Here is a 27,358-nt window from a genome sequence, read left to right as displayed (position 1 = left end):
AGTCTTTGCCCTCAATCTCCACTCATAGTCCTGAAAGAGACTTGAAATGGATAGGGTTAGGGGTGGACAGAATATTGAGAATAGGTTGAAACATCAGATGGCTATGTACAGTTATTAAAATAACAGGGTGAGTGATATTTATTTTCATTTTGTTCATTTCAGACAAATCAGTTCTCTTTCCAAATGCAGAAGGTGGCCAGAGTTTGGTTCTAGGAATAAGCATAGAACATTTGAAGAACCAGCAGAGGGGTAACTGGTGATTTACTTAGGTGGCCTTCCCTGCCCTAACCCCAAACTTTCCAAAGTTTCTTCACCAGCTGCTTTAGAGAAGGAAGCCAGTGGTTAGAGAGACAATCCTTCCCCCAGCCCCCCACCCGCACCGGCCAGGAACCCCCTGGTGCACTTTCCTTCTGAGGTTTGGGTTTTGAATTTAGGCCCAGTCTGGAAAGTGGGCCTACACACTTGGGCGCAGATGTCCTTCCAAGATGGAGCATCCATGTCGTGCCCGGGTAACTGAGCACTAGGGGCGATCACTGTGGCCATAGCGAAGTGCCCTCTGGCCACAGCAGTTTGGCCCGTACGACTGCAGCATACCGGTCTACTAGAGACCTTGCCCTCCCTTGAGCCTGCTGACCCGCCCACCGAGCCCGGAGGCCTGGCGGATCCCGCTGCTCCTGCTTCTTAGGGAGCTGAGAGTGGGCAGATGAGGCCACGAGAGGACCCAGAGTCCCACTTGGCCCTTTATTCCCACCGTTTCCTTGTCTAGTTTCTCTCTAATTTCAATTTCCTTCTCTAATTTCTGCTTCTCACTTAGGTCTCATTTCCAGGTTGACCCTGGGCACCCACAGAAGCGTCGGGACTTTTCGTGGACTCCGCAAGACCAGCAAATGATCATCTTCGACGACAAGCTAGCTGTTAGCCCGCATTTTCCCTCGGTGAGCGTGTGTGTGTGTGTGTGTGTGTGTGTGTGTACATGCGCGCGCGCGCACTGTGGTGCGCTCCCCACTCTCCGCAGCTGGGCATCATCTCCAGGATCCCGTGTTGAGCTTAAATGCTTCTCCCTTCTCTCCCACCCACCACTCATCCTTACTGCCCACAGCTCACTAGGCAGGGCCCAGGCTCACGAACTTCACTTTCCCACTCACTCTTGGTTTCGGATGCGGGAACCGAACCTTTCTTGGCGCCCCGGACCTTGAGATTGATCCAACATGAGTGGCGTTGACTTTTCCAATGTAATGACTTATGAAAGATAGAATCATGTGTTAAATTGAGTCCTCCGTTTAGCTGTTAATGGTGTGCTCTGGGCACATTTACGTATTAGATGCTATGGTAACTAATTACCACTAAGAAAAAGGATAATACACTTCCCAGACTTTGAAAAATAATGATGAGAGTTCACTTCCCGGCTCGCAGCACGTTGTGGTGGCTCTGCCGGGTGGAGCGACAGAGCGAGTAGAGACCCGAAAGAGTGTTCATGGAGGGCGGGAGGTAATGAACCCTGGTCATGCGAGGCACCTTTGCAAAACCTTAAATGAAAAGGGATTCAGATGGGGAGAAGGGGTGGTCAACTACTGCACAATGGTACCGCTAAACAAATTAAATTGCTAAGTGTGAGCATCAGAAGCATAAATAAGTTTTCTTTTAATTAAAACGCAGGTCAGACTAGATTACCCACGTGCCAAGCAACTTTACGTCAATTAACATTTTTTGTTATGTGCGCAAAATAAATGAGCCCGTCTCCTGCGCGCTCTGCCTTGGCACTCATAACTTGGACGCCCCTGGTTATGTCAAGCCAATGAGCTGTAGGTTGATTTAAGTTTGGCCTTTTAAATTAGACATCCCCACAGTAGATGGAAGGAGGGAGACCGGAGGGAAAACCAGGAGACAGTAAGTTTAAGAGCAAAAACAACTCTTCAGAGTAAAAGTCTTTTTCTCCTCTCCTTACCTCTGGCTCTTCTGATCGATTGATGTGTGCTTATTAGAGCCAGGGTTCTCAAGGCTGTGCGGATCAGCAGGTGTCTGTTTAGCCTAAGGGCCAGGGCAAACTTTTGTCCTGGGGACCTAGCAGGACAGGAGGTAGGGAGAGGGTTTTCCGCAGATTACAGACGGAATGACTGCCTCAGTACGCGCTACCACCACGCTGCTCTGCTTTCGCTGCGCGCTGGGAGGGACTCGGGATCCGCCGCCGCAGAGCACACCTTCTCCCGATGCTTCCCCTGGACTGGCATTCCGGGCGCTCCTGCGGGAGCAAAGCCATCCAACATCCAAGTCCCTTGGCACAAAAAGCGAACTTCAGGGGCTCTGCCTCACACTCTCTTTGGAGAGGTGGCACTAGGATCGGGTTGTCCCTTGCACCCCTGTGGCCTGGTGAATGCCAGGCTTGTTAGGAGCACCCCGCAGCCGCATCGATCCTGGAATTTTGTGAAAGCGCCCCAGTTTTAAAGCCCAAAGAGCTCTTCGCTTCCTAGAAAAGCTGGGAAACTCTGCTCGCTTTTCCTGAGGTTTGATTTGGGTTAAATACCACTTTTTCTAAATTACTAGTCTTAACGGATCCAGGAGACTTCTGGACTATTGCATAATTACCAGGTACCCCCCAGGGCTTGTGCACGTGCGTGTGTGACTTCCTTCCCTTCCCCTGTACTCTCTTATTCGGGTAACAGAAATATAGATGGGAGAGCTCTGGAAGAGAAATGACTGGCTGGGAAGGTCAGACAGCAAAGGGAAAGAGGCTTTTGCAAAGCTCCCCTTCTCCCCTGCCCCCTGTCTAAAATGGACAACCCTACCTTACAAGTCAACAGGATGTTTCGATGGCCAGTCAGCTTTAATTATTCACACTATGATTTCATTCTCACCAGCTTGGGAAAGAGTTAATTCTTTCCCAAAGACCACAGTTGCCCTTGTCTTCTCAACCTGATTCAGAGATGCAATAAAATATGAAGCAAATTTATGATCTGTTTCAAGCATTTTATTGCTGTATTTTTAAATTCATATATGCACATATAAGAACTATGATCTGTGAATAATTTGAAATGCTATAGTAGAATGATACATTTTAGATAAAACATAACCATATCTTTATATAATTGTCTCAGATTAAAATAAAAAAGAAAAATAGATTTCTAATGTGGATCAAACTGAAAAACTAATGACAGCCATAAACTGCTAACCAACCATAAATTAACATCTTCATCAAATGCTAAAATGGTATCAGTGGTTATATAAAGCAATTATTATTTCTCCTTATAAGTTTTAGAATAAAGTTCAGGGATATTTAAAGGACCCATTATTTACAAATGCTTCGCAATCGTCAAGATTTCATATTTCATTAGGACAATGGTTGCAACTCAAATTTGCTATGCTAATAAGAATGTTTAGAGATGAGAATTTAAACATAACAATGCTTCATGGCCTAACCTCATTTTATGCGTTTATTCTGCTCTGTCAGTTACTGGAGAACCTGGTATAAGGATTTCTTTGTTAAATATCTTAATCTAATCTTTGAAAAGAGAAGACAACTAATATCTTACTGTGGGAGAGACTTAGACTATGTACCTAACTGGTTAGAACATTAAATCATGCAAGGTCTAGTCAAGCAGATACAGCTGCATTTGCCATGTAGTGTCTCTGAAAAGTTACTGTCAAATTCAGGTGCCAGGCTGAGCTTGTGCCCTCCGCCTGAGACACCCATGAAAAGCAATGATTTTCCTAACCAGGCCTCCACAGAAATATGAAGAGCCATGAAGGAGGAAAGGAAATCTGTCTATTAAATGCCCCATGTATCAGGAAGGAGGGTCAGGGCATAACTTGTTTTAATTTTCATTTCTTGAAGCACTAGGCATACATATCTTTAAAGTGTACATTTCTCAAGAGAGTGAAATTAAATAAAATCTGGAATTACCCAACAAAGTAAGCTTTTTTTAAATTTGGAAAAAAATGTTAATGAAAATAAAACACATATTTGGACTATGGAGGATCTGGGTGGCATACATACTCAAATTATCTCTGCCACTAGTTGTTTCAGTATGTTGCCTTATAGGGTAGTTATTGTGGATGGTCATCTCCAAAATTCAAGGATTAACTAAGATCTTCAACTGTTAAAGTCCTGCAACACATCTTAGTTTACATTTTTTGCCATCACTGTTTAGTTTGAGGACTTTCTTCTTTAAAAATGAATACTATCTAATAGCTTTTCTGTAAGCCTTAAATTAGGTCAAAATAAAAAGTTAAAAACAAATGAATACCAAACTTCAAAACATGGAGAAAGTACTACTTACTGTACATATTTACATTTATCAAAAAATTCAAAAATGATTTCAAATTCTTTCTAAAAATTCCACTGAAAGCATAAAACAAAGGCATTTATAAAACTTTAAATGTATTGGTCAGTTCTTAGAAGTTATGGAATGAAAGTACATTTCATTTGAACGTTAATTTAAAAGGAAAAGAAAAAAGCATTTATTAAAAAACGTAGGTTAGTTTTCAGGTAATGGTGACATACATTTTATGTAAATAAACTGCAAAAGCTAGTTCTTAGAAATGAAAGTTATATAGGGTAAATGTTCTCTTCATAACAAATAAAAATCCCCAACTAATACATCTTTATATTACTAACTGTTTAAATTTGACTCAGTGATGAATCATTAGATGTTAGTACATTTAACTTTTACTTATATTCCTCTAGTTTCTCGTGTAAGCACAAAATGTTAGGGAAATAAAATGCTTCATGGGTCTATCTCTAAATACTTTGTGTAATCTGTAATACATTACGTCTGCTTATTAAAAATGAATATATTTAGGAATTGAGAACATATACCTCAAATAATTAATAAACTCTATCAAACACATTTAAAATTATCTAGCTTAACTAGTAATTTTTCTCTCCAGCTATATCCTGGATAGAAAATGCACAGTATTACTCACATGATCATGCTAATTCCAGACAGCTCTGAAAAATTTGTACTTACTCAGTGTTTTTTTCAGTAAAATTGAAAGCAATGACAATTATTTCATAGATTGTCCATTTAATGACATAACTTACCCTAATTATTAAGCAATGTGGACCTGACTAGTTCAAATGTGCAGGAACACCTTTGGAGTCTAAGGCAAGTTCCTAGAAGATGCTAATAACTCACAGGAGTGTTTCTTAGAAAAGCCAAGTGTCCCAGTGAAATGCTGTGTGTACAGTTACTGAAGGAGCCACATTTGATTTTCATCAACAGCATTCTCTAATATATGCTTTATTTACAGTTTTGGGTTTCAGCTTTATGAATAAATAGAATACAGAAATATTATTCAGCTTCATGTATTATCTGTGGTAAAGTAATCTGCAGAAGACAAAGACTGCATCTATTGGGATCTCTCTCCCATTTCTTGCTGTACTTTTATATCTCTCTATAGAATAATAGTAATTATTACGAACTATAGCCTAGCAAAGTCAGCCTGGTTAAAATAAACTTATTAAAAAACTTATTAGTCACTGGTATTTCTTGTATCTATTTTTATTTCCCATATAAATAAGTTAAACTATATTGAAAAATACTCTGAATATAACAATTAATGTACTTTAAGGAAGAGTGTCAGAAAATAAGAGTATATTATATGTGTGTGTTGGTGAGGGGAGATGGGGATGTGGGGATAGTCAGGCAGCAAAATTGTTTCCCAAATAATTTGCTATTTGTAATTAAATCTTCTGTCACATGTAAAATATTTACATGTTTTTGGTAGGGAAATAAGGAGACATAGTCATTCACCTGTGCTTTAAAAGTTGATTTACTGAATTCTTGTTGAAAATAAAAGAAAATTAGATTTACAAAGCACTTGCATTTCTCACCCAAAATCTTTAAAATTTGCTTCCTTATAAGTCCACATATATACCATTTTAAAATCAAAAGATAATATTGAACAAACAATTCAGGACAACAGCTTTTAAAAATACACAGCATACCTCTGACTAAAAAATATTTTTAAACATAAGTATTGCCGAATTATCTCCTATTTAAAATTGTGCATTAATTAAATTTAGCTTACTCAAAAAAGTATTATGAACAAAATAAACATTTAAGCTAAAAAGTTCAAACATAATGATCACTGATTTAGATTAACACTGTGGAGTAAGTAATAATTGCTTTCGAGAAATACTAGAGTTTTATGTGATTGCTCATTATAATTTAAAATAATGCTACAGGGAATGTAATCTTGGCTTGCTAACTTTTTCTTAATTGAGTATGTGGATATGAATAGCTAATAATGCAGTTCAAGTAAATAATAGATTGCAATATCAGTGAATTTAATAGTTCAAAGCAGAGCACATTCTAAGGGCATATAATTCTTGTTTTATAATTATTGACATTATTTTATACTAAGATCAAAACTTAGATAATTTTTGTGCTTTGATCTTTGAAATTGGTCTTAACATTCCACTGTCAAATTATAATTTATAATAGGAAGTGTTACATAAATTCTTTTTTTATGAGAAAATAAACAGAAGTAATCATGCAAATTTTGAGTATGGAAGTTCTTTGCCTTAGACTTGGGACCCAAACTTAATGATAAAATGGAGAAGATACCATGAAGTGTGCCAGCAAAGCTAAAACAAGGCAGATAAAAGTTTCCATATAGTTTGCTTATCAGCATGCCTTATTTAGTGCTAAACAGCTTTTTTCTTAATATCTTCAGAGCATTTAGTTTTTGCTATCTGAATGCTTCATTACTGTTGGTCATTGATATAAAAAAATTATTAGTTACCAATTTCCTTCAATGTGAAACTTGGAGGAGGCTGTTAATCTGAAAAGATGTAAGTTTGTGATATTTAAACTGCCATTAAAAAAAATTTCTGGAGCCTCAGTGACTGTCATGCTTGTTGTGTATGTTTTATTGTGTGTAATTATGTCTATAGTATTTCTCATTACAGAACACTACTTTGGAATGAGTGATGAAAGGTTAATTAGTACTAGAGATATATCAGAATTTAAGAACTTTTTAAAAAGATGTATTACAACTATATTTATAATAAATTACTTGTGTATATGTTGCTCTCTCTAGTAAATTGTGTGCTCTTGAAGAAGGGCAATCCACTGCATAACATCATATCTAGAATAGAGGAAATGCTCAAAAATGTTTGACTGAATAAATGAATAAGTAATTACCTAAGGACTAAAGAATGATTCTCTTTAACATAAGAACAGTTTTTAAAAGGCACATTGTTAGCCTATCTCCTTTACAACTTTACATTTGCATATTGGATTGTCCTTTTCAAAATAAATTCAATTATCTTACTACGTTTTATCCTTATAATGAACCCTGGTGTCAAAACGGCATTATTTTTATTTTGCAAGTAATGAAACTGAAGCACTGAGAGGCCAAGTGACTTGTCAATAATAACAAACCAGCTATGTCGCAGTTAGAATCCATGTCTTGTCACTTATTCCTCCATAACATTTTTTTTCTGTTCATTAACACTCTTTAATTACTAGATCTCAGTCTGTCACAAGACTCTCTTATTTTGGCTCCACTGGCTACTGCTTTTATATATTTTCTCAATCACTTTATTACTTTTACTTTCTACTATAAATTCCTGTACTCACTTTTAGTTATGAATTTGAATGGAGTAATTTACTGTGTTATGTCTACTATACCATCACAAATGTGTGCTACTAAGATTAATTTAAGATTATAGACATTTCTGCTTCAGGCAATATGGCAGTCCTAGTACAAAACGAATGGGCTACACTTTGTGGAAGGCAGGAGATAAAGCACAGGGCTCAAGACGGGTAGGTGTGTGTGAAACCCAGGACTTCTGCAAAAAACCAAGAACTTGCAAAGGCAACATCCTTAGTAGGTGAGCTAGAAAGAAACCTTGCTCCATAGAGCAAGACTGTGGGTGTACTTACAGAATCAGTGATGGCTCTGGGTGAAAGGGAAAAAAAAATGCAACAAGTCTCTCCTGATTATTTCTATCACAGGACTGCATTGCAACTGATGGAGGGCTAGAGCTCACACTACCTCTGTAGCTCTCTTCCCCCAACTCCTCTCAAAACACTCAAGCTAAAAAGTTAAAGTAATCTGAGTTTGATAGTAACATCAGCAGTCAGACAAGCAAACACAAATTCTCTCTGGAGGAATGAACTTTAAACTCAGGTCTCATAAAATTTCCAGAGATAAAATTCCAAGGAATCTGGGCTCAGTAACCAAGTCATACTGAATAAGTCTTATGGACAAGAAACCAACAAACTGCAGACCCACAAAACACTGATAAATTTGGAAGTATCAGATACAGAATACAAAATAGGTTTCTTAACATATTTAAATAAATGAAAGAGGATATTGAGTGTATAACAAGATATTATTAAAAACGACCAGGCAGATACGAAGAATCAAGAATTCTCAAAGTGAATAGGAATCATTGAATTTAGCAAACTCAGTGGGATTGAAAACTGAAAGCTGACAGGTTGGTAGCTGGTGCCCTGACTCAAAATCAATCCTGAGACCCCAAGGATGGAGAGGGTCATAAGGATCTGAGGATTGAACATAACAAATCTAGAACATCTCAAGGAGAATGAAGGCTGTCATGACCAAATGTTGTGTGGGTTTGCAACAGCCCAGGGTGGAGAGTGGCTGGACATGGCAGTGGGAGGCTGGGGAGGATAGAGTTTTTAGGTCTTGCTTTGGCCTCTACCCCAAAGAAACCATCCTACTGATACAGTTTCTATCACTGGGTAAATAGAGCATTAAAACATGGTGGGTGCACATTGTGAAATACTATGCAGCAATTAGAAGCAATAAATGAAAGCAATATCTTCTAAGTGGTGAGAGGAAATAACTGTCTGCCTAGACTTGTGCACCAAGTACCATCAAGAATGAGGACAAAATGAAGTCATCTTCAACTGTGATGTGGATGTATCTTTAAAACATAGCACTTAGTAAGAAAATTTAGAAGGCTCTGGTCTACAGAAAATGCACTGTGGAAATTAAAAACATACACACTGACGATAACAGTATATATTTTATAAAGACACATACCAGGGGTCCTTGCTTGGACCAATTTTAATTGTGTACTATAAACTAAGGAGTATACAGAGTTTGATCACTTAATCCTGTGAAGCTGAGGTTAAAATAAAAAGAAGGAAGAAACTCAATGGATGAGTTAAACAGCACATTAGCTACACTGCATGGAGAATAAACTGGAAGAGAGATCTACACACATTACTTAGAGTGTAAATTAGCGATAGAAAATTTAGAGAGAAAAAGTCAAGCAGCATGGAATATTGAGTGAGAGGATCTAATATAGGGTCAGAGAGAGCTATTTTTCAAAGAGTTTATGGCTCAGAATATTCCATACTTGATGAAAGACACACTTCCTCAGACTGGGGGAGCACTGTGACATGCAACCGTGATAAATAGAAAGAAACTAAGAACATCGAAGACAAAGAAACATGTTAAAGCTATCAGAGAGAAGAGGCAGACTACCTATTGAATAATAAGCTGACTGATGGCTAACCTCTTAATAACAAAAGTGAAAGCCTTAAGAACATGTAATATCTTCAAAGTGCTGTGAGGAAGTAACTGTCAACCTAGACTTGTGCACTGAGAAAAATCATCTTTAAGAAAGAAGGCAAAAATGAAGATGTTTTCAATTAAGCAAAAACAGTTTCGACTAGCAGACCTTCACTCAGGAATGTTTAGAGCATGTACTTTAGGAAAGAGAAATAAATGTTAGAAAATCTATTTACTCATTATGTATGGTAATTATGTTATTTTAAAAATCAATTTCCTTTTAAAAAAACAGTAGCACATTTCTGAAGTATTAGAAGTTCCAATTTATGCAGCATGAATTAACTGGATTCATTTACTTGTTTTGCCTGTTTACATAGAGTATCATCCTTTATGTCAGATGCCAGACAATCATTTGGTAGTCTGATAGTACAACTCTTTGAATCATGGACACAAGGCTGCATTATGGCATATGAAATTATATGGCATTACTTAATGTTGTGACTCAAAATAAAACAAGGGAACTCCAAGCCCAAAAGGGTGAGGTGTCAAGAACAAATACTGTTCTCTAGTTTCTCAGTTATATTAAAGAAAGCATTTAGGAAAGAATTAATTGTAATACTGGCATAACTCTTTTAGTTTACAATAAAGCCAAATGCTATAATCAATCCTGTAATGATTTCAATATTTGCTTCTACAATAAGTGTAATACTAATGTCTAGGGCAACTGATTAAAAATAATAGGTTAGGTTAGGTGTGCTCTTAGACATTAAGTCTTACCAGTATCTAACTTGAATATGAATGGTCTTATATAACAAGGAATTTTGTTCTACTGAGCCATAGTATACAAAGTAATAAAAAGCATTTATGGATGATTAAATGTTGAAGTAAAGTTGAAACATTTAATCTACCACAAAACTCATTTAATGCAAATGTATACTGGCAATATAGAAATTATTGCTATTATATTTGAAGGAAGTATCTTCATCCACTGTATTTCATGGAAATGTAATTTCCTTCTCTGAGAATTCGGAATTTGTTAGACTATATCCATTTCCAGCACAAATTTCCAGTAGTATATAAAGTGTGTTTGTACATATTAGAGAAGAAGTTGAGTGACCAAAAAATCCACAGTATCCAATTGATTTCTGTTCATTTACTATGATAGGTGAAGAACATAACATTCAGAAATTTAAAAAACTATTTTGTTTATCATTATGTTGCTTTTGAGGTCCATTTTCATGCTACCATCCTGTTTTGTTTTATAATGTGTTTTGTGGCCAAGTGCAAACTGGACTGACCTCAGATCAAATAGAAATTGACACTTTTTAGACACACATACAAACAAAACAATTACATTTGCAGAGATTAAAAGCAAATAGACAAACAGAGGCTGTTTGGTTAGTTTTGATAGATTTCTTTTTTACTTTCAGCATATTCAAGATTTTACTTTGTACCTAAATAAAACATCAGAATCTGGATGTTGAACACCAAGCAAAAGGCGGTTGTAGCTTAGATTTACAGGCTTATCATCAATTATTTCAAAATCAAAGTAAGTTAAAAGTACAATCAACAATTGCTTTATTTCAACAATTGCTAAAAACCGGCCTGGACATTTGCTGGTTCCTAATCCAAATGGCATTAGGTAATATTTCAGTCTCTTCCCTCTTTTGAAAAAGGTGGTTTTCTTCTTACCATCTTCTACAAAACGATTAAATCTAAACTCCTGTGAAAAAGAGATTGAGTGTCAGTATGAAACATTTACAGCAAATAGTTTTACAAAGTTGCCAACTCTCCCTGCCTGTCTTAAAAGGCTCTTTGTAATGTAGCAAACACCAAAAAGTAAAACCTGACTAAGTGCAAATCTTGTATGAACTTCAAAAACACTCAAATGCTACTAGGAAATGGCTTGTCCCATATCAAAGCGAAATCTTAACACCAATATGACTTCTCTTCCCAATTCACATTTCTCTCCTACACTGAGTTTCCTTAGAGGTAGTCTCTGTTTTTATTCTCTAAGATGGGCCTTGACTTATGGGCACTTGATAGACTAGCATTGGGTAGACAGTAAGGGCTCCTGTCATCCCACCACTGTTACGTTACTATGGAACAATGAATCCTATTGGTCACAAAAGCTGCCTATCAGGCTCCTTAATATGCTGTTTTCTTTCCCTTCACAGTCAGATATTGGGAAGGATGAGGACTATGAGCTTAGGATTCAGTGTTTATAGGATTAAAAAATATAAAATAATAAAATTCACATAAAGCGCTAGGAAGTAAGCTGCAAAACCTGTCTTCCTTGTTTTCTGAATGCACTGAATTTCTGCTATGGCAGTTCTACTAAAATGTACTCTACTAAAATGTACTAAAATGTACTTTTGGCTCAACTCTAGGGTGGTAGGTGTTTCTGATATGTTTTCATAAATAAGTTATATTCCCTGTTACAAAAGATTATGGGACTAGTTTACCTAGGGTGTTTGGCCCACCATCTTAATTTACTCTCACTTGAGTTTCTAAGAGATTGAATGACCTTATTTTAGCCCATGGTGAATTAAACCACTGATTAAATTAATACACATGGCATGCATGAAGATGACCAAGAATTTCTTGTACTTGGTGCTCATTAGTATTAGACTTGCTCAGCACACAACTTTGATATGAAGTACATGAAGTCAAAGGCAGAGAAACAGGTCAGGTTGACAGCATTTCAAGTTACAGTGAAAACCCTAGAAATAATGCAGATAGATTCTCAATCCTTCACAAATTACCTAATTTTCTCACTCATTGCCAGTATTAATGTCAGCAATTCATTTTCTTTAAAAGCATTATGTTTATCTTCATTTCTCTAGGGCACTTATTTTGATAAATATTCAAGCTTAGAAAATACACTTTGGGTAGTTTACATTCCTTTCCAACTTGCAAGTTGATGCCATCAGAATGCCACAATTAATCTGCATTAGGACACAGGTGTTATTTTCCCCCAGACAGTTCTGGGATATAATTGAATGGGATCAAACCAGTGCTAAAACTAAAAATACCTGTCCATCCTTGTCATAACGAATAAGGGCTCTTTGTTGACATACTCTTTATTACTGGAGATAGAGTTACTAGATGGCCAGCCATCTCTCCTAGTGACGTTTTTCCATTACTGGGGCCCAGGCCTGCTCGCCTGAGTTTACTACTGCTGCTTCTTGCTCACTGACCAATCTAAGGAGACCAGCTTGACCCCCAAGAGTTCCTTGCCTATGCCTAATCTGTATAAATCAATTTGCTATGAAATGATTTGTTAGAAAAGATCTCACTGTAGCCCCAATGTTTAAGCCAGAAAAAACAAAGGCATTTTTTTACCCATAGCTTGCGTTATGACTTCATAATGTTCTGACTTCATAAATAAGCCAGAAATTCTCACAGCTTTCCTGTTCTCTGTGAAAGTGAATGTGCTGCCTTCCGAGAGGTCACAGTGATGAACACATAATGCTTCCCCATCCCTGTGTCCTTCAGTTAGTGTTTATATTCAATTCCCTCAGATTTCTAGTCAATCAGTAAGTAGTTCACTCCTCTAGTTTTTGATCAACTTCTATCCAATTTCCTCATAATAAACATTTTAAAAATTCCAATTTAGTTGTTTATATTATGAAACAAGAAGGGAAGAGGCCAACTTGTTTTGCTCTGTGACTACAACGAAGCCCACAGGGCAGTAGGGCATACACATGTTTTTGAGTTAAGATTTATTTTCAGTTTGTTTTCCATTGCCAGAGCATGGAGAACACAGCAGGAACTGGGAAGGACTTGTACCATCTGCTTTTAGCCAAAAAGAGGAGTGTAATAGTCTCACCCCTGAGATTTTGGGGTCACAGTGACATAAAACAAAGAGTTAGGAAGCTCAAGATGCACTCATTCATTTGGAATAACTAAACACAGGGTTTGTATTATTAACTTAAACTCTTTGCACTAACCATAATAGCTCAGTGCTTCACAATTAAAGAGGGTCAAATAAATGCTATATTATTAAATGGGTGAGAACAGAGAAATCATAAGAGAATTCCAAAGGCACTGAAATTCCCCATTGCTCTTCTAATGGTTGTTGTGGTTCACTCCTCAGCACCTTCCTTCTGTGTAAGATTTGTCTAGGCACCAGTCATGGAAATCACATTGCTCTGGCCTCTAACTGATTTAGGATCTCATCGGTGCTGTTTTGGAAAAGACAGTGGGGACATCTGAGAGAAATTCTCATCTTTTGAAGAAGGAAAAACAAACAAAAATGGCTCATCACCATTCCTCCCTTGGCCCTAGTCATATGTGAGTATGATGCCTGTGCCTACCGCAGCTGTCCTGCGGCCAGGTTGGCGATGGAGCTAACCCACCGACAGAGGGCGCAGCCGGGAAATCCCAGGAGACTGGCGTTGTCTCACCATCTTATTTGTCTGTTTTTCCAAAGCACCCAACATGGTGCCATGCACCTAACAGACGTTCCATATACGTTTTTGGAATTAATGAACAAATATGAAAATCTTCAAGCTTATGAAGAAAATATAGATAACGAATGAGTAGATACACAAGTAGAGAGTGAAGAGCAGATGAATATTCAGTGTTACAGTAGAAAATGGTATAATATTTGGCACTAGAAATCATGATTAGATAGATGATACAATTTTCCAGACAGAGAAGAATTTTGGTAGAAGCGGTTTAAGAACACTGCAGTAACACCCTAATTTGTGTTCTCAAAATATCATGCTTAACTCAGTTCACAGATTTCTTTGAGTACTTCCTGTATGTGAAATATTGAAGTTAAAAAGACATAAAACAGGGTCTTGCTCAGGCGGGTGATACACAATATGACCAGGTTTTGTAATCACTCAATTCATCCTTTTGGGTATAGGAATCTAGATTAGACAAGATATGACTTCCTAGCAATAAAAACTGTCAATGTTTTGAATGATGATTAAGGGGTTTCACTGTTGCCCCTGGTTTATAGTCAGTCCTCCTGGGAGCAAGATGACAAAGTACAGCAGTTCCTTTTTATCTCTGCAGCTTGGGTTTCAACCAGAGGTGTGCTGCGGTCAGTTTGCACTATTGAAAGAGAGGAAGCACATCTCCTCCCTGCTTCCTGTTTAGGGTCTTCACACTGGCAACATGAAGCCAGTCGATGTGGGAGGGTTTACACCAAAAAAACCTGACAAAATCAGGGCTTTTGGGGAATGCTGTTTTAGCAGACATGGTTCTAACGTGGAGAAATAAAGTGCCGACTTACTGGTACAGCAGGAACCCTCTCAACATGAAGCATGGGCTACGAAAACATGGCCACGTGATCAGGCCCAGCCCCTAAGTTACAAGCTGTTGAGGACAGGAGAATTTTTTTATTTCTGTGTCATGCGTTAGGCCAATCAAAGAGCACTCTGGATAACAGATGTTCAGTATATGTTTGTTTCCTTGAAAAAGACTGGTGGGATGATCTCTATTACAGTTGGAGATATAGACAAAAAATTATTTAGTGATTTCCTCATTTGTCATGACTAGTCTATTCTAAGAATGGTGACAATAATCAAAATAATATTGAAAGAACAATTTTTATAGTGATCTAGAATTTTTTCAAGGGCTCTCAAATTCATTTATCACCTTATAATCCCTACACCTCTAAGTAGGTAGAACAGATTTCCATGAGGTCAAATAAAGACATTCAACTTCAGAGTTTTTGGGTGTACTCTGATGGCTTTGGAATTACTTTGTTGTGTCACTATTTTCTTACATTAGGAGGCTACATGGTTATGATAATGTATTGCCATCTTAAATGTTTGCTGTTTCTTCCCTGTGGTCCAAAAGTATCCTCAGCTGTCCCTTTATACCTTAGCACTTCTGGCCAGAGAAAAACCAACCAATATTTTTGGTCTTCTCCATAGCTCCAGTTCTGTATACTGCCTTTTGGAAGAAAAGAAATCATCATCATTTATTGATTATTTGAGTGCCAGTTGCTTGAATTCTAGCAGATAAGAGACAAATTTGAGGAAGGCTTCAGAAAAATTTAAAAAGCTATCCATTCCTTGTTAATTTATCTAGACTTTCTTAGATAGCACTTAGATCGAAAAAGAGAAAGGAAGGAAGAATTGGGAAGGGTGGTTCCTTTGCTTTCTCTCACTGTTTTAAATTGTACTTGCCAATTTGTTTTCCCACATAAGCAAGTGCCACCTATGTGGCTAGCATTCTAATGAGTTAAGCAACCAATCTTCTAGAAAAGAATAATTCTTAACACAGAAGGTACATGTTGGTAGCTTATAGACCCAATCAGTTCCCACATTATGTTTTAAATTTTATTTTTCTGAACATTTAAAAATTCTAAGGTTCACCCAGAAATCTGTTTTTGGAGTTTTTGTTTGTTTTTTAATAAAAATGACTTGGCCACGTGAGCATTTGCTTGTAGCCTAATGGTCTTATTTAGATGAATGAACTCTTGGGCTCTCCTTTTGTTATAGAGCCTGTCACTCCTGACAATATTACTATATTTACACCACATCACTTCATCTACTGGATCTGGGTAGGCCTGGTACATAATCTGATGTGCAACATTTGCGATGACTTAGCATTTTAATTGAAGTGTATTTATGCTTTCAGTACTTTCCTCTCTCCCAGCATCCCCTTATTTCTTCACTGTGTCTGGACGCCCTCCTGTGTACCAGGCACTGGGAACGCAGGGGAGGTGAACACAGGGTCTTTCCCCTCCTGGGACTCCCAGCATATAGAGTACAGACAAGTAAACAGGTAACTGTACAATACTGTGTGGTATGCACCGTAAGAAAGGCACACATGGGCCACAGGGTGGACAATGGCGAATTCTCTGAGGAAAGAGGTGGGAATCAAGGACACTGTCAAAGAAGAGGTGACTGAGAGTGATTCTTGGAGAGCAATCTCTGTAGAGCCTCTTCAGTAGACAAATTAAGAGGGACACTGTAGGAATAGAGAGATGTGCGAAGGAAGATCATGGCCCATTTCTGGAATGTAATATCAGACAGCCTGTGGGGGTTCAATATCCTGAATCCATGTTTCATTTGGTTGGCAGTACCTACATTCTGCTAAGGCTCTTCAGTCTCTGTGTCCTAAGAGAATAACTATACTATATCTGGAGTTAGTCTTCCTCAAGTTTTTGGCCTAACAGCTGTTGTCTATTTTCTATGTCTGGGGCCTAGTCTTCCCATTCAAGATCCACAGGGCACAAAAGGCAGACAGTGAGGAATATGAGACTTTGAGGGGCTCCTAGGCCAGTGCCTCTTAGTGACAAATGACCAAGGACAGCATTTCCCAGAATTTTCTTCTCTTTTTTATTGTCAGTACATAGCAGTTTTGGATGGGCATCTGTTACATGAACATCTTTAGCATCTGCTTATTGCCACTCTATGTTGTCAAGAATAAAAGGACTCAATCTATATAACCGAGAGTGATATGTGCTCAGTAAATGCATCATTTATTTTTCCTGTGCCAGTAATTATCAGCATTCCACAACTAATTTTAAGCAAACAATACTGTGGCCAAAAATCAGCTAATTTAACATTAGTCAGGCATAAGTGGCTAATATTAAGTCTAGTAAATAATAGAGAGTGCTCATCAACTCAAGTCAGAACTACTCTAAGAATGATAAATCAGTTTTAACAATATTGCAATTTCATTGTACAGCTTCAGTATGAAGCAAACCCTTCTGATTACTATTAAGACTGATTGACTGATTATATAAAGTTTGGGCATTGCTATTTAGTACTCCACAGAAAAAATATAAGTCAGCATGCTTTCAATGTTTAACTTTGATTTTTACATTTCTAAAAATCTAATTCATGGTCTTTTCCATCATAGAAGCAGGGTCAGAGGATGGAGAAAAAGAGGAGCCCAAAGAACAGTATCATAAAAACAATGGTAATTTGGTAAACATTTGTTAAGGACTTGTTCATCAATTTAATGTTGGTTTTCCTACCATGATATGAATAGTAGGCTTAATCACTTGTGGAATAATCACATAATGGAAATAATAGCAGAAGTTAAATTAATCAAAAATTGTACATATAAATGAAATTTTGAATTTTTAAAAATATTTTGTAAATATTGTTTATTCCAGTTATTATTATATATTAGTTATAAATTATATATAATATTATTATTCACCCAATTAATTGAATATCTACTTAAGTGTGGAATTTTTGATATTTACAAATGTGGGGATGAAGTTTGTTGTCTGTAGAATGTTTATTTGCTAATACCTTATTTCTGATTTGCTATTTGCTATCATCATTCATATAATGCCTCTTCTTCTGAAATGTATAGAAACCATATGTGCATTCTACTCTCGCTTAAAAGTTTTTGCCTTTGCTGATGAAATAAATGCGAGTTATCTCATTGTATTTGAAGTCTGTCCTCTTATTAATTTCCAAGATTAGAAATTTGGTTTAAAAGTGGTTCAGCTATGAACTGCTCAAGAAAAGCAAAAGAAGTTTCCCTTGGAAAAATGTCATTTTATATGCAAAAACCACTGCAGCAACATTACTTCATGAGAAGCACAGACAGAATACGACTGCATTCAATTTGCATGCAGGTGGTGAGTCTCCAACATGGTATTAAGGGATGAGCCAGGGTGGATTAATTTCCAGTCTTTGATGTTCATTAACTCTAGCTTCAGAAATAAATACAAGGAGATGACAAAATTACCCTCAGAGCTTCACCTGCGAGCAGTAGCTTTACAGTCTTAAGTTCATAATGCCATCCTAACTGATCAAGAAGAGGCATATACCTTTAGTAAGAGGTGAAAAAATATATGGGTTTAAATATTGCAATGATGGTATTTGAATTTGGGACAGTTAACCCAACCCCACTCTGGAAATACTTAGCTAAATAGTCATCATTATTTATTTCCTAAGCCATCTGTCAATAGCTAGCCCACCATGGTTTCAGTAACTCTGCCAAGCAAAGCCTAAGTTTGCCTAAAGGTAATGATGACCAAGGTACAATGTTCATTTCATCTGAAGACACTGGCATTTAATCTCATCACTGTATTTTGGTTTATAGATCACAAAACATTTAAAGAGATCTTCCAAAAACACTTAAGCAAATAAGAAAATTTTCCCATTGGATGGAAGAGCAGAAGTCATCAAGCTGTTTCAAATTCCTTCTGAAGCAAGATGGCAAAAGAAAGTGATAGAAAGAAATCAGGAAGAAGAGAAATGTGCTTGCAATATCAAAAAAGGAGAAATGACCAGCTTGATGTTTATTTACCTCTGGAGCTTCAAAGATTTCCGGGTCATAGTGTGAGGTTGGGGGTAAGATGGCTATGAAGTCCCCCTTCCGCAGACGGTAGTCCCGGGTCTCTAAATGTAGAATCATATCCTCTTTAACAAAACGAAGGACGCTCGAAAATGAGCACAGTCGTAAAACTTCGAGAACAGTGCTTTCTGAAGGAAACAAGCAAGCAACAACTTATTAAAAGATGACTGCTCCTGAAAAGCGAGCTCATTATCAATAGGGAAAGGTAATTTCCTAGTCACATCCATGGAGCACCAAGAGGGAGCCACCAGAGTGAGGACTAGGCTGTGAGATGACATGGGGACATTTCAGACAGGAGGCAACCATGCTGTACTTCTGCAGTAAGTCATTAATTTGGATTATTGTAGGAAAGAATGGTTTGCAAAAGAGGAGTGCTGTGTTACAGGGTTTATATACTGACATTAAGACCACGTCCAGTTAAAGTATACTGCTGGTGGGTTATTTCACCAACCTTCAGAATAGATATGTCTTTAAAGCCAGGCTTAGGTATTTAATGACCACTTAGGGAGTTAATAGTAAAGTAATTGTAGTAGTGCTTTCTGAGACAGCTTAACACTTAATTTCATTTATGCTAGCTGTAAATAAAATGTGAGTCAGCATTTGCTGGAAAAATTTCAAAGGGAAAATACTTATATAGGATTCAGAAGAAAACCGTATTTCCCTCAGCATCCAGGGAGAGTAACAGCCACCATCATAACCTGGAAGATTCCAGAAGCTGAATGTCCTTGCTTTCCCAGTGGCCTTCACCTTTTGCTCCTAGCACGACAGATTTTATGGCTAATTTCCGGCAATTTATCCTGGCAGTTTGAGGAGGAATTCCTTTGGGAATAATATGCATAATTTGCATAAATCATTCTGATAGCATGCATATCAGCATGTAGCTCCTGTCTAGGTCTGCATCTCTGCCTTCATAATCAAAACTGACTATGTTTTCACCAGCGTGAATGGGTCCTAGAATATAAAGCTTGATTCTTTCTAATCAGCAATGTGAAAAAGAGTTCCAAATTGAGTGTTTTTCCCCTTCACATGGTAACAAATGGTTGTGTTTCTGATGTGCAGGTTAGACACACACACACACACACAGCCCAGTTTCTTGGTATTCAGCAAAACTCAGAAACATGGAGTGCCGAATTATTAGATTATAGTGGCAGGCTGGTCACTGAGGACTTGCATCAGTCAAAAAATAAAAACAAATGCTGTGTCACTGAAATTAAAATCTATGTACAGCATGCATAGGAATATTGTGTAGCTTTGGGTGCTTTCTCCCAGGAGGTTTTTCCCTAAGCTTGCATTTGTCTAAAGAAATGAGGCTGTGGTCAGCTCTGTGTGGCCAGTACAGTAATTTGATGTGACGTCCACTGAGGTTGTGCATATTCTTTTGGACTGCCTTTGTTATTATAATCAGGCAGAGTTACTCTAGTTTGTTGATGACGTGGCCAGAAAAGAACTTTGGTTCTGGAATGTGGACTCCACTGCAGATAGCCACAAGGCACCTGACACGACGGATTTCAGCTGGCAGGACATCAGTGACCAACATTTCTATGGTGAAGAGCAAGGGTCGGCTTCCATATACTGCTGCTAGCTCTGTTGGATCAACAATAGCACAGCAACATTTTAGTTTGTGGTGTGAGATGGTGGCTGGCATATGTAGCAGTGCTATTCAGCAAGTCCAGTAGGGGTGTGGGAAGAAGAAATACAAAAGCAAAATAATTGTGGGGTGGCTCTGTGACAGGGCAGGCATTTAACATTCCAAATACCATGATCACATCCGATTGGCTGACGTGCTTGAGGGAAGCATGGCAGCTTGCGCCCACTACAATATCACAAATGACAATTGGGCAAGCATATCTTATGCAGAAGTTAATCACAATAATGGAGCACAAAGTGTGGCTTAGCGGTCAGATCATAAATGACAAATTTGTTTTACCTTCCAGTACCAGTTATGTGTGCAAGATGAGGCTGGCTCTCGCTCTGAGCGACCATGCCGATAATCATTAGATGACACAAGTAATGAGTTGCATTATTATCAACAATGAAGAGTGGAGCTTCCCTGGCTCTGTGCTACAAAGTAGAGACACAAAAGCCAGCAGCTTTTCCACCAGAGCCAGTAAGAATGCAGGCAGGGCTATATATTGAGAAGAATGACAACTGCACAATAAAAAAATTGCAGCATCTACTTGTAGTTGTCATAGTTGAGCAGACACCAGCCAGTGCCACTGACAGACCAGCTGGGCCCTGGGAGGACTTCCATGTTGCACCAGGAGGTACAGTAAATTATCCTGCACGGTAGAGCAACATCTGTTTCTGTGCTAGTGCCGAACAAACAAGGCAATTTAAAACATACCAAGGGATAACCAAGCAACAAATGAACATGACCCTCATTTTTCCCCCCTTCTCACACACACACACGAGGTGTTAAACTTCATTGTGCAAGCACTCCACGAAAGAGAGGCCAGGTTGGTATTTGATAAGGTGTTGTCAGAGAGATTTTACATATTTCCAAAATGGAAAGAAAAAGCTTATAGTATTGTTATTCTTAGAATCTTCCTTCCCCCTTCTATCTTCATTTCTTTTATCGAAAGCTAGCACTCAGTTCTCAATTTGCTCTAGAATTAAAAAAAAAACTTTCCATATACTTATAAATATTCAGTCTTTAAACCTAATTTGCTATACTTAGTTCACATGCCTTCAAGCATTTGTCTTCCAATTTCCACTGAATAAATGCGTACTAATGAGAAGTAGAGCAAGCTGCTGAGGCAAAGCTGGGTGACTTGGGTCTGGCCTGCCACCAGCTTGTGATAGGCGGGCAAATTGAGTTAAAATGAAAAGTCTTGTCAGCTGAAATTCAACATGGTAGCCAAACAGCAAGCTGTCAATCATCCAGCCAAAACAAGGGACTGCAGGTAATAAAAGGTCATTGTGATCACGAGTGCCGTTGGCTTTCATATGCAAGTTAATTTTAATTAAACATGATCTCTATCGGTAAATGTTTTATAAAACTTACTGAGCATAATGGTTGTTAATTTATACTAACATTTAGCAGGTAGTAGGACCCTCTATTTATTAAATGCACTGTAGAAAAATGGCCATCAAGAATGCAAATATTTGGGAGATAATTTGTACCAGGCACTGCAAAGTGCCAACAATTGCAACTGTGATTAAGATAAGGCTGCCGGTCTTTTACTAAGAACTGAGCTTTATTGACCAGTGTACGCTAGGGAATTGGATTACAGAATTCCTACAATGAATTTACAATACAGGGCCTGCACTACCTTCCTCACCTGGCTGGGGAAGATGTTTCTCTTTTCAGGATATAAAAATATTCTGATTAAGTAACCCCTCTAAGCTGGGGAATGTGTTGAACTAAGATGCTTTACAATGTAACTGAAGGAAAATGGCAAATGAAAGGAAATACTGGTAGAAAAAGGCATATACACTTTCTCTTTTGCCCTCAGATCTCAATTCTAGCTGTAATAATTGACAGATGATTCTCATTTGCAGATTTAAAGTGCTAAAGCAGCTTATGGCAATCAATAATGCATGTTACAATGCAAACACAAATATGCGCATCCAAGTTCCTGCCTCACACTTAGGCCATGTCTGTATATGTGGAATGAATGTGCTGTGACACGGCCAGGCTGTTAATTTGGGTCATCTTAATGATTGGTGCAGACTGTCATACCATCTGATTAGCCATGGTGATCAGCGGATAGCAGGGATGGTTGGAGTGAAATGGACAGCCAGGCCCTGCTATAGTCTGCTGGGCGATCTTAAAACGAAGGTGAACAGAAAGGGGAACAGGGCACCTGGAGATAGTGTGCTCTAGAAGGCGTGAGGAAATGGAGTGAGGCTCCAGATGTGTGTGTATGTTTTTACATAACTGCCTTCAGGACAGATGAGAAAGTATCTGAGAAATTGTAATAATCAGATAACCTGAAGCAAATAACTAATTTTTGCCTCAACAACTGTGTATTTTAAGAAAAGGGAAAAATAAATCTGAATTGGTACAAATGCTTCCTCTTAGTGTGCACTGCAGACATAGCACTGGGTTTATTGCTGAAGTACAGAAACATGAATTCAACACTCATTTATTCAAGAAGTGCTTCTTAAGGTCCTACTCTGCTCAACGGACTGGGCTATTTGCTGCTGGAGGAAAAAAAAAATGCAGTACATGGATTTGACCTTCATAGACACTGCCATCCATGCGGCTCACCAGGCGGCTCAAAGGTGGAAGACACATACAAACAGGAATGCTCCCCAAGATCCTAGTGAAAATATTGTACAGTTCCTTACTGTATAACTCCAATGGTGGCATTCAGACACTCCATTTTAGTAGAAAGTAATTTTTTTATATTGAGCTGAAATTTTCCTCCCTTTAATTTCTACACTTTAGAAAACATAAAGGCAAAAAAATATTCTAATACATCTTTCACGTGACAATTGTCTTGCCTGAGGGTTTCAGCCCCAGGCAAGTTCACGATGGATTTGGTGAGACTGAGAAATGACAGCTGAATGTTCTTGGGATAAAAGGGTTGATACCCGGCTTTATCATCATGGTGGTAGGTTGAGCACTAGAATCGCGTCTGCATCCAGCAGTCTGCAGATCTGTAATTCACCTATGCTCTGCCTCTGGGCCTCTCCACCCGGCAGCAGTCTTACCCTCGGTCCCAGGTGTTGCCACCACTCCAACCTCTGCTCTCCTGCAGCTATGCAGCCCAGAGCACTGGGCAGAGCTCTTTATACAGAGTCAATAATAATATGGAAAAAAAAATACAGCACATGGATTTGGCCTTCACAGACACGTGAAGGGGGCAAGCAGACCAGGGTCGGGTGAGAATCCTGGCCATAGAAACTTTAATTTTCTCTACACAGTCCCTTAAAAATATTTAAAGATTTTTAAATTGTATGCCAGAGAAGATATGGCCTTCAGTTTTTTGACATCTGGATGAATTCAATAAAATGTGGCAGAACTGGGTGTGTTATTTCAGTTGGAAAAGTAGAGAACTACCAATTTGTTTTAAGTTTTCTGATATCCCAGAAGTTATCAGCCCTGGCTGTCCATTAGAATCACCTGAGATGGTTTAAAAAAATAAATGCTCCAACCCAGATCAGTGGAATCAGAACCACTGCATTAACTAAAACCTTTAAATCAGTGGTTTTGAATCTTAGTTGCACATTAGAATCACTTGGGAAGCTTTTAAAGCCATCAGCCTGCACCCCAGGCCAATGAAATCAGAACTTTTGGGGGTGGAACCAGGCATGAGTAGTTTTTCAAGTTCCTTGGATAACTCCAATGAGCCATCAAGGGTGAGAACCATTGCTTTAAACACTTTTCTGCCAAGCCACACATTTCCTCATCCTATTTTTATGCAGTTGATTCTTAGAGCTAAGTATAACAATTTGCATTTTCATTAGTTTTCCATTTCAATTCTTTTAACTCCTGTTTCTAGTATTTATTATATTATCTCACACTCTTAACTTTGTGCTGAAGAGTTGATAAACATCCAAATCAGCATTTTTCACTTTTTTACTAATGTTTTCTTATATTGCATATAAAAATCTCACTACCTAATTTTTGGTTACCCTTTGGGGAAGAAGGCTCTCTGGCCTTTTCTAGTTACAAATTTCTAACATGAAGTGGAATTTATACCTCCTATTCATCCCCACTGGAAGAGAAGATTTTTGTTAAATTTTGCTATCATTGTCTAAATTATGTGCAGTTTTAATTTTTCAAATACATTATTATTTTATAATATTTAAGGAGCTTTCTCAAAATAACACCCACAATTGTGACAAATATCTAAGATATTAACAATAGGGAAACTGTGTGTGTGTTGGGGGGGCATATAGAAACTCTACTGTCTTTGGAACTTTTCTGCAAATCTACAACTTTTCTAAAATGAACCATTTATTCTTATTTTTAAAAAACATGAAATTCTGATGTGAACCTCTCGCCCCATCCTCATCCTCAAACCCAATTGCTTTTGAATTTAGTGATACATACTCTTGTAGAATAAAGTGGTCAAGGACTCTGATTTCGAAAGCATTTCTCCCTTAGGTGACAGTGTTGATGGGTTAGCACTGAAGTTATATAGACCTAGCATCCTTTCCTGGGTCTGTCATTATTTAGTTGTATGATTTGGGTTGGTAAACTAGTCTTTCTGAACCTTATTACCCAATAATTAAATGAAGATAATATTTTAGGATTAAATAAACTCATATACAAGAAGCAGTTAGCACAGTGCTTGCCACATAAATAATAAAATAATAATTATCATATTATATCAATATGTATCAATAATTATTATCATGTCATATAAGGTGTTGTCATTTATAACGTCTTATCCTGAAATTAAAATTACAGTTTATCATCATCTAGCCACCTTTTCTGATCTCATCATATGCATATCACCACAGGATTTGTTGAATTGAGATACTAAGAATTCTGTTCCCTTCTCAGTTCAATGAAAAAGGACTCCAAAGATTCTACTATCAGACAGGCCTGAGGGGAAAGCATGGGTGTGGCCAGAAAACCCAAGATAAAGGCTTGCCTCTCCTTTACTTCCATGACCTTAGTTAGGCAAATTATCCAGCACCCAGAGAATTTTGTCATCTGTAAAAATAACGACAAAATAATAGCTGAATATTGTCCCCCACTATCTTGAACATCACATAAACCAATGTTAAGTCCATAGAATTCCCTTGACCATTGAAATCAATATATTTAACATGGACTATGTCTAATAATCATTATTGTTTTTTTATTAAGGAATATTTTTTCTAACTAATTATTCCTTTCTGTTTCTTCCCCCTCTAATTACTCAAAAACAACAGGCTTACAGTCTTTCATAGAGCTTTGCTGGAGAATCACTGAGATCTTATGATTCCAGAGTTGTTATAATATACAATTTCTCCTTTCAAGATGTACAGCAAATTTAGCTGGGCTCTAGTTTTACAGCATCTTCTTTTATTCCTAGATCTCTCATTTGGATCACATTTGCAACTTTTCTCATATTTCAGGACATGTTAGTGAATACAGTTCACCTGAGCGGTGCTGGAGTTGTGACCGACTTTGTCTATGTTCTTCCCATCTTAGCGTCTTTGCTCTTTTCATGTGTTAATACATCCCTGTGGGGTGTGGTAGACTTGAGTTTGATAGCAGCCTGGTTCACAAATAATTGAAAATGAAAACAGTATAAACATCATAGGGATGGCATTGAGGTGAAATATCATTTTGGTAATAACAACGGATAATAGTCACTGACCCCATGCTTTTTAAGTTAGTTATATACATTATTCAGGGAACTTGAACTAAGAAGCAGCAACCGATGAGATTTGCTTCCCCTTTATCAAAATTTCAACTTTGAGAGCTTCCTCCCCTTGCATTATTCTTTTCCTTGTCTTCTCTCTGAATTCTCTTTTCTCTTTTTCTTTTTCCTAAATTGGAAAACCTGTAGTTTGAAATCCTATCTCCACCCCAAGGTTTTCTCTCTGGGGAAACTGAAAAATGCTCTTTCCTCTTAGAGTTTCTCAAACTTCCATTTATCAGGAGCTCCTCCTATTGAGATTTAGGCCCCTCACTAATAATTATCTGAACTCCACTGTATGTACTAACTTATTTTACATTTCTATTTAGATTTAACTACAGAGATATACTAAACATTAATAGATACAAAATTTTAATGAGTTTATGATAAGCAGAATCCTTATAATAGATAAAAATATAAAATTGTGTTTTTCTTTATCTAAAAGTAAGGGGCAGAATGGTTTCAAAGAAAGATTCTCAAGTGAATTGGAAAAAAGCAAAATCCATCCCAATCTGTTCTAAGAGATGATTGCTTTGAATTACTTAAGCAGGCTTGATATTGAAAAATCCAATCTATGTTATACATTTTAACTTTTAGTGACATTAAGTGTACCTTCATGTCAAAGGCAATTTGATACATGTGAAGCCTACAAGACTGAGCCACTAATGTCAAAAATATGCAGAAGGATTTGCATCATGATTGACCTGTGCTCCATTGGGCCCTGTCTTCTATGACCACCCTAAACAAGGGAAATCATTTTTGTTCAGGAGTAAGACACCTGTTTTTATGGCATTCCAACTTTCCTTTTCAGCCTTGTGTTATAATTGACATATGCTAACATGAAAAATCTCTGCAAAAAAAATAAAAAATAAAAATAAAACTCCTTTCCCTTTGATATGCTATATTAAAATTCCTCTTCCTGGTAAAATAAATGCAGCATTCATACCATCCTTGTAATGTTTTTTTCTTATAATAATAAGAATTCAAGGTATTTTATTTGGAAGAAATTGTACTTAGAACACACAGAATTCTTTCCTTAAGGAGATAAGAAGGGGGACCACATAAACTCATATCATGCCATACACTATAAATATTCAATTCTGTAAATCTTGCATTTGCACATATAGTTCACATTCCTTTGATGTAGAGAAATACTCATGACTCAACTATGACTACATGCAGAGGTTATCTGTTGTGTAACTGATTCATATAAAAATTTGCTTCAGTCTGCATAAAACTGTCTATCTCATGAAAGAAAAAATGCACAC

At 37.5% G+C, this 27,358-nt stretch overlaps 1 protein-coding gene across 1 annotated transcript in view; it reads right to left on the bottom strand.

Annotated features, from left to right (window-relative positions):
* Nucleotides 1–5,753: 5,753 nt before the first annotated feature.
* Nucleotides 5,754–27,358, bottom strand: part of LOC118923557 (cytochrome P450 7B1) — a 173,537-nt gene continuing 151,932 nt past the window's right edge. The window contains exons 5-6 of the mRNA XM_036907502.2: nucleotides 18,736–18,911; nucleotides 5,754–11,215 (exon numbers count right to left, since the gene is read on the bottom strand). Of these exons, the coding sequence (XP_036763397.2) occupies nucleotides 10,928–11,215; nucleotides 18,736–18,911 (464 nt within the window). The 3' untranslated portion in view covers nucleotides 5,754–10,927. The remainder of the gene's footprint in view (nucleotides 11,216–18,735; nucleotides 18,912–27,358) is intronic.

This window comes from Manis pentadactyla, chromosome 3 (assembly GCF_030020395.1).
Source record: "Manis pentadactyla isolate mManPen7 chromosome 3, mManPen7.hap1, whole genome shotgun sequence".
NCBI classification, from domain to species: Eukaryota; Metazoa; Chordata; class Mammalia; order Pholidota; family Manidae; genus Manis; species Manis pentadactyla.
This window is presented reverse-complemented; position numbering and strand designations above follow the sequence as displayed.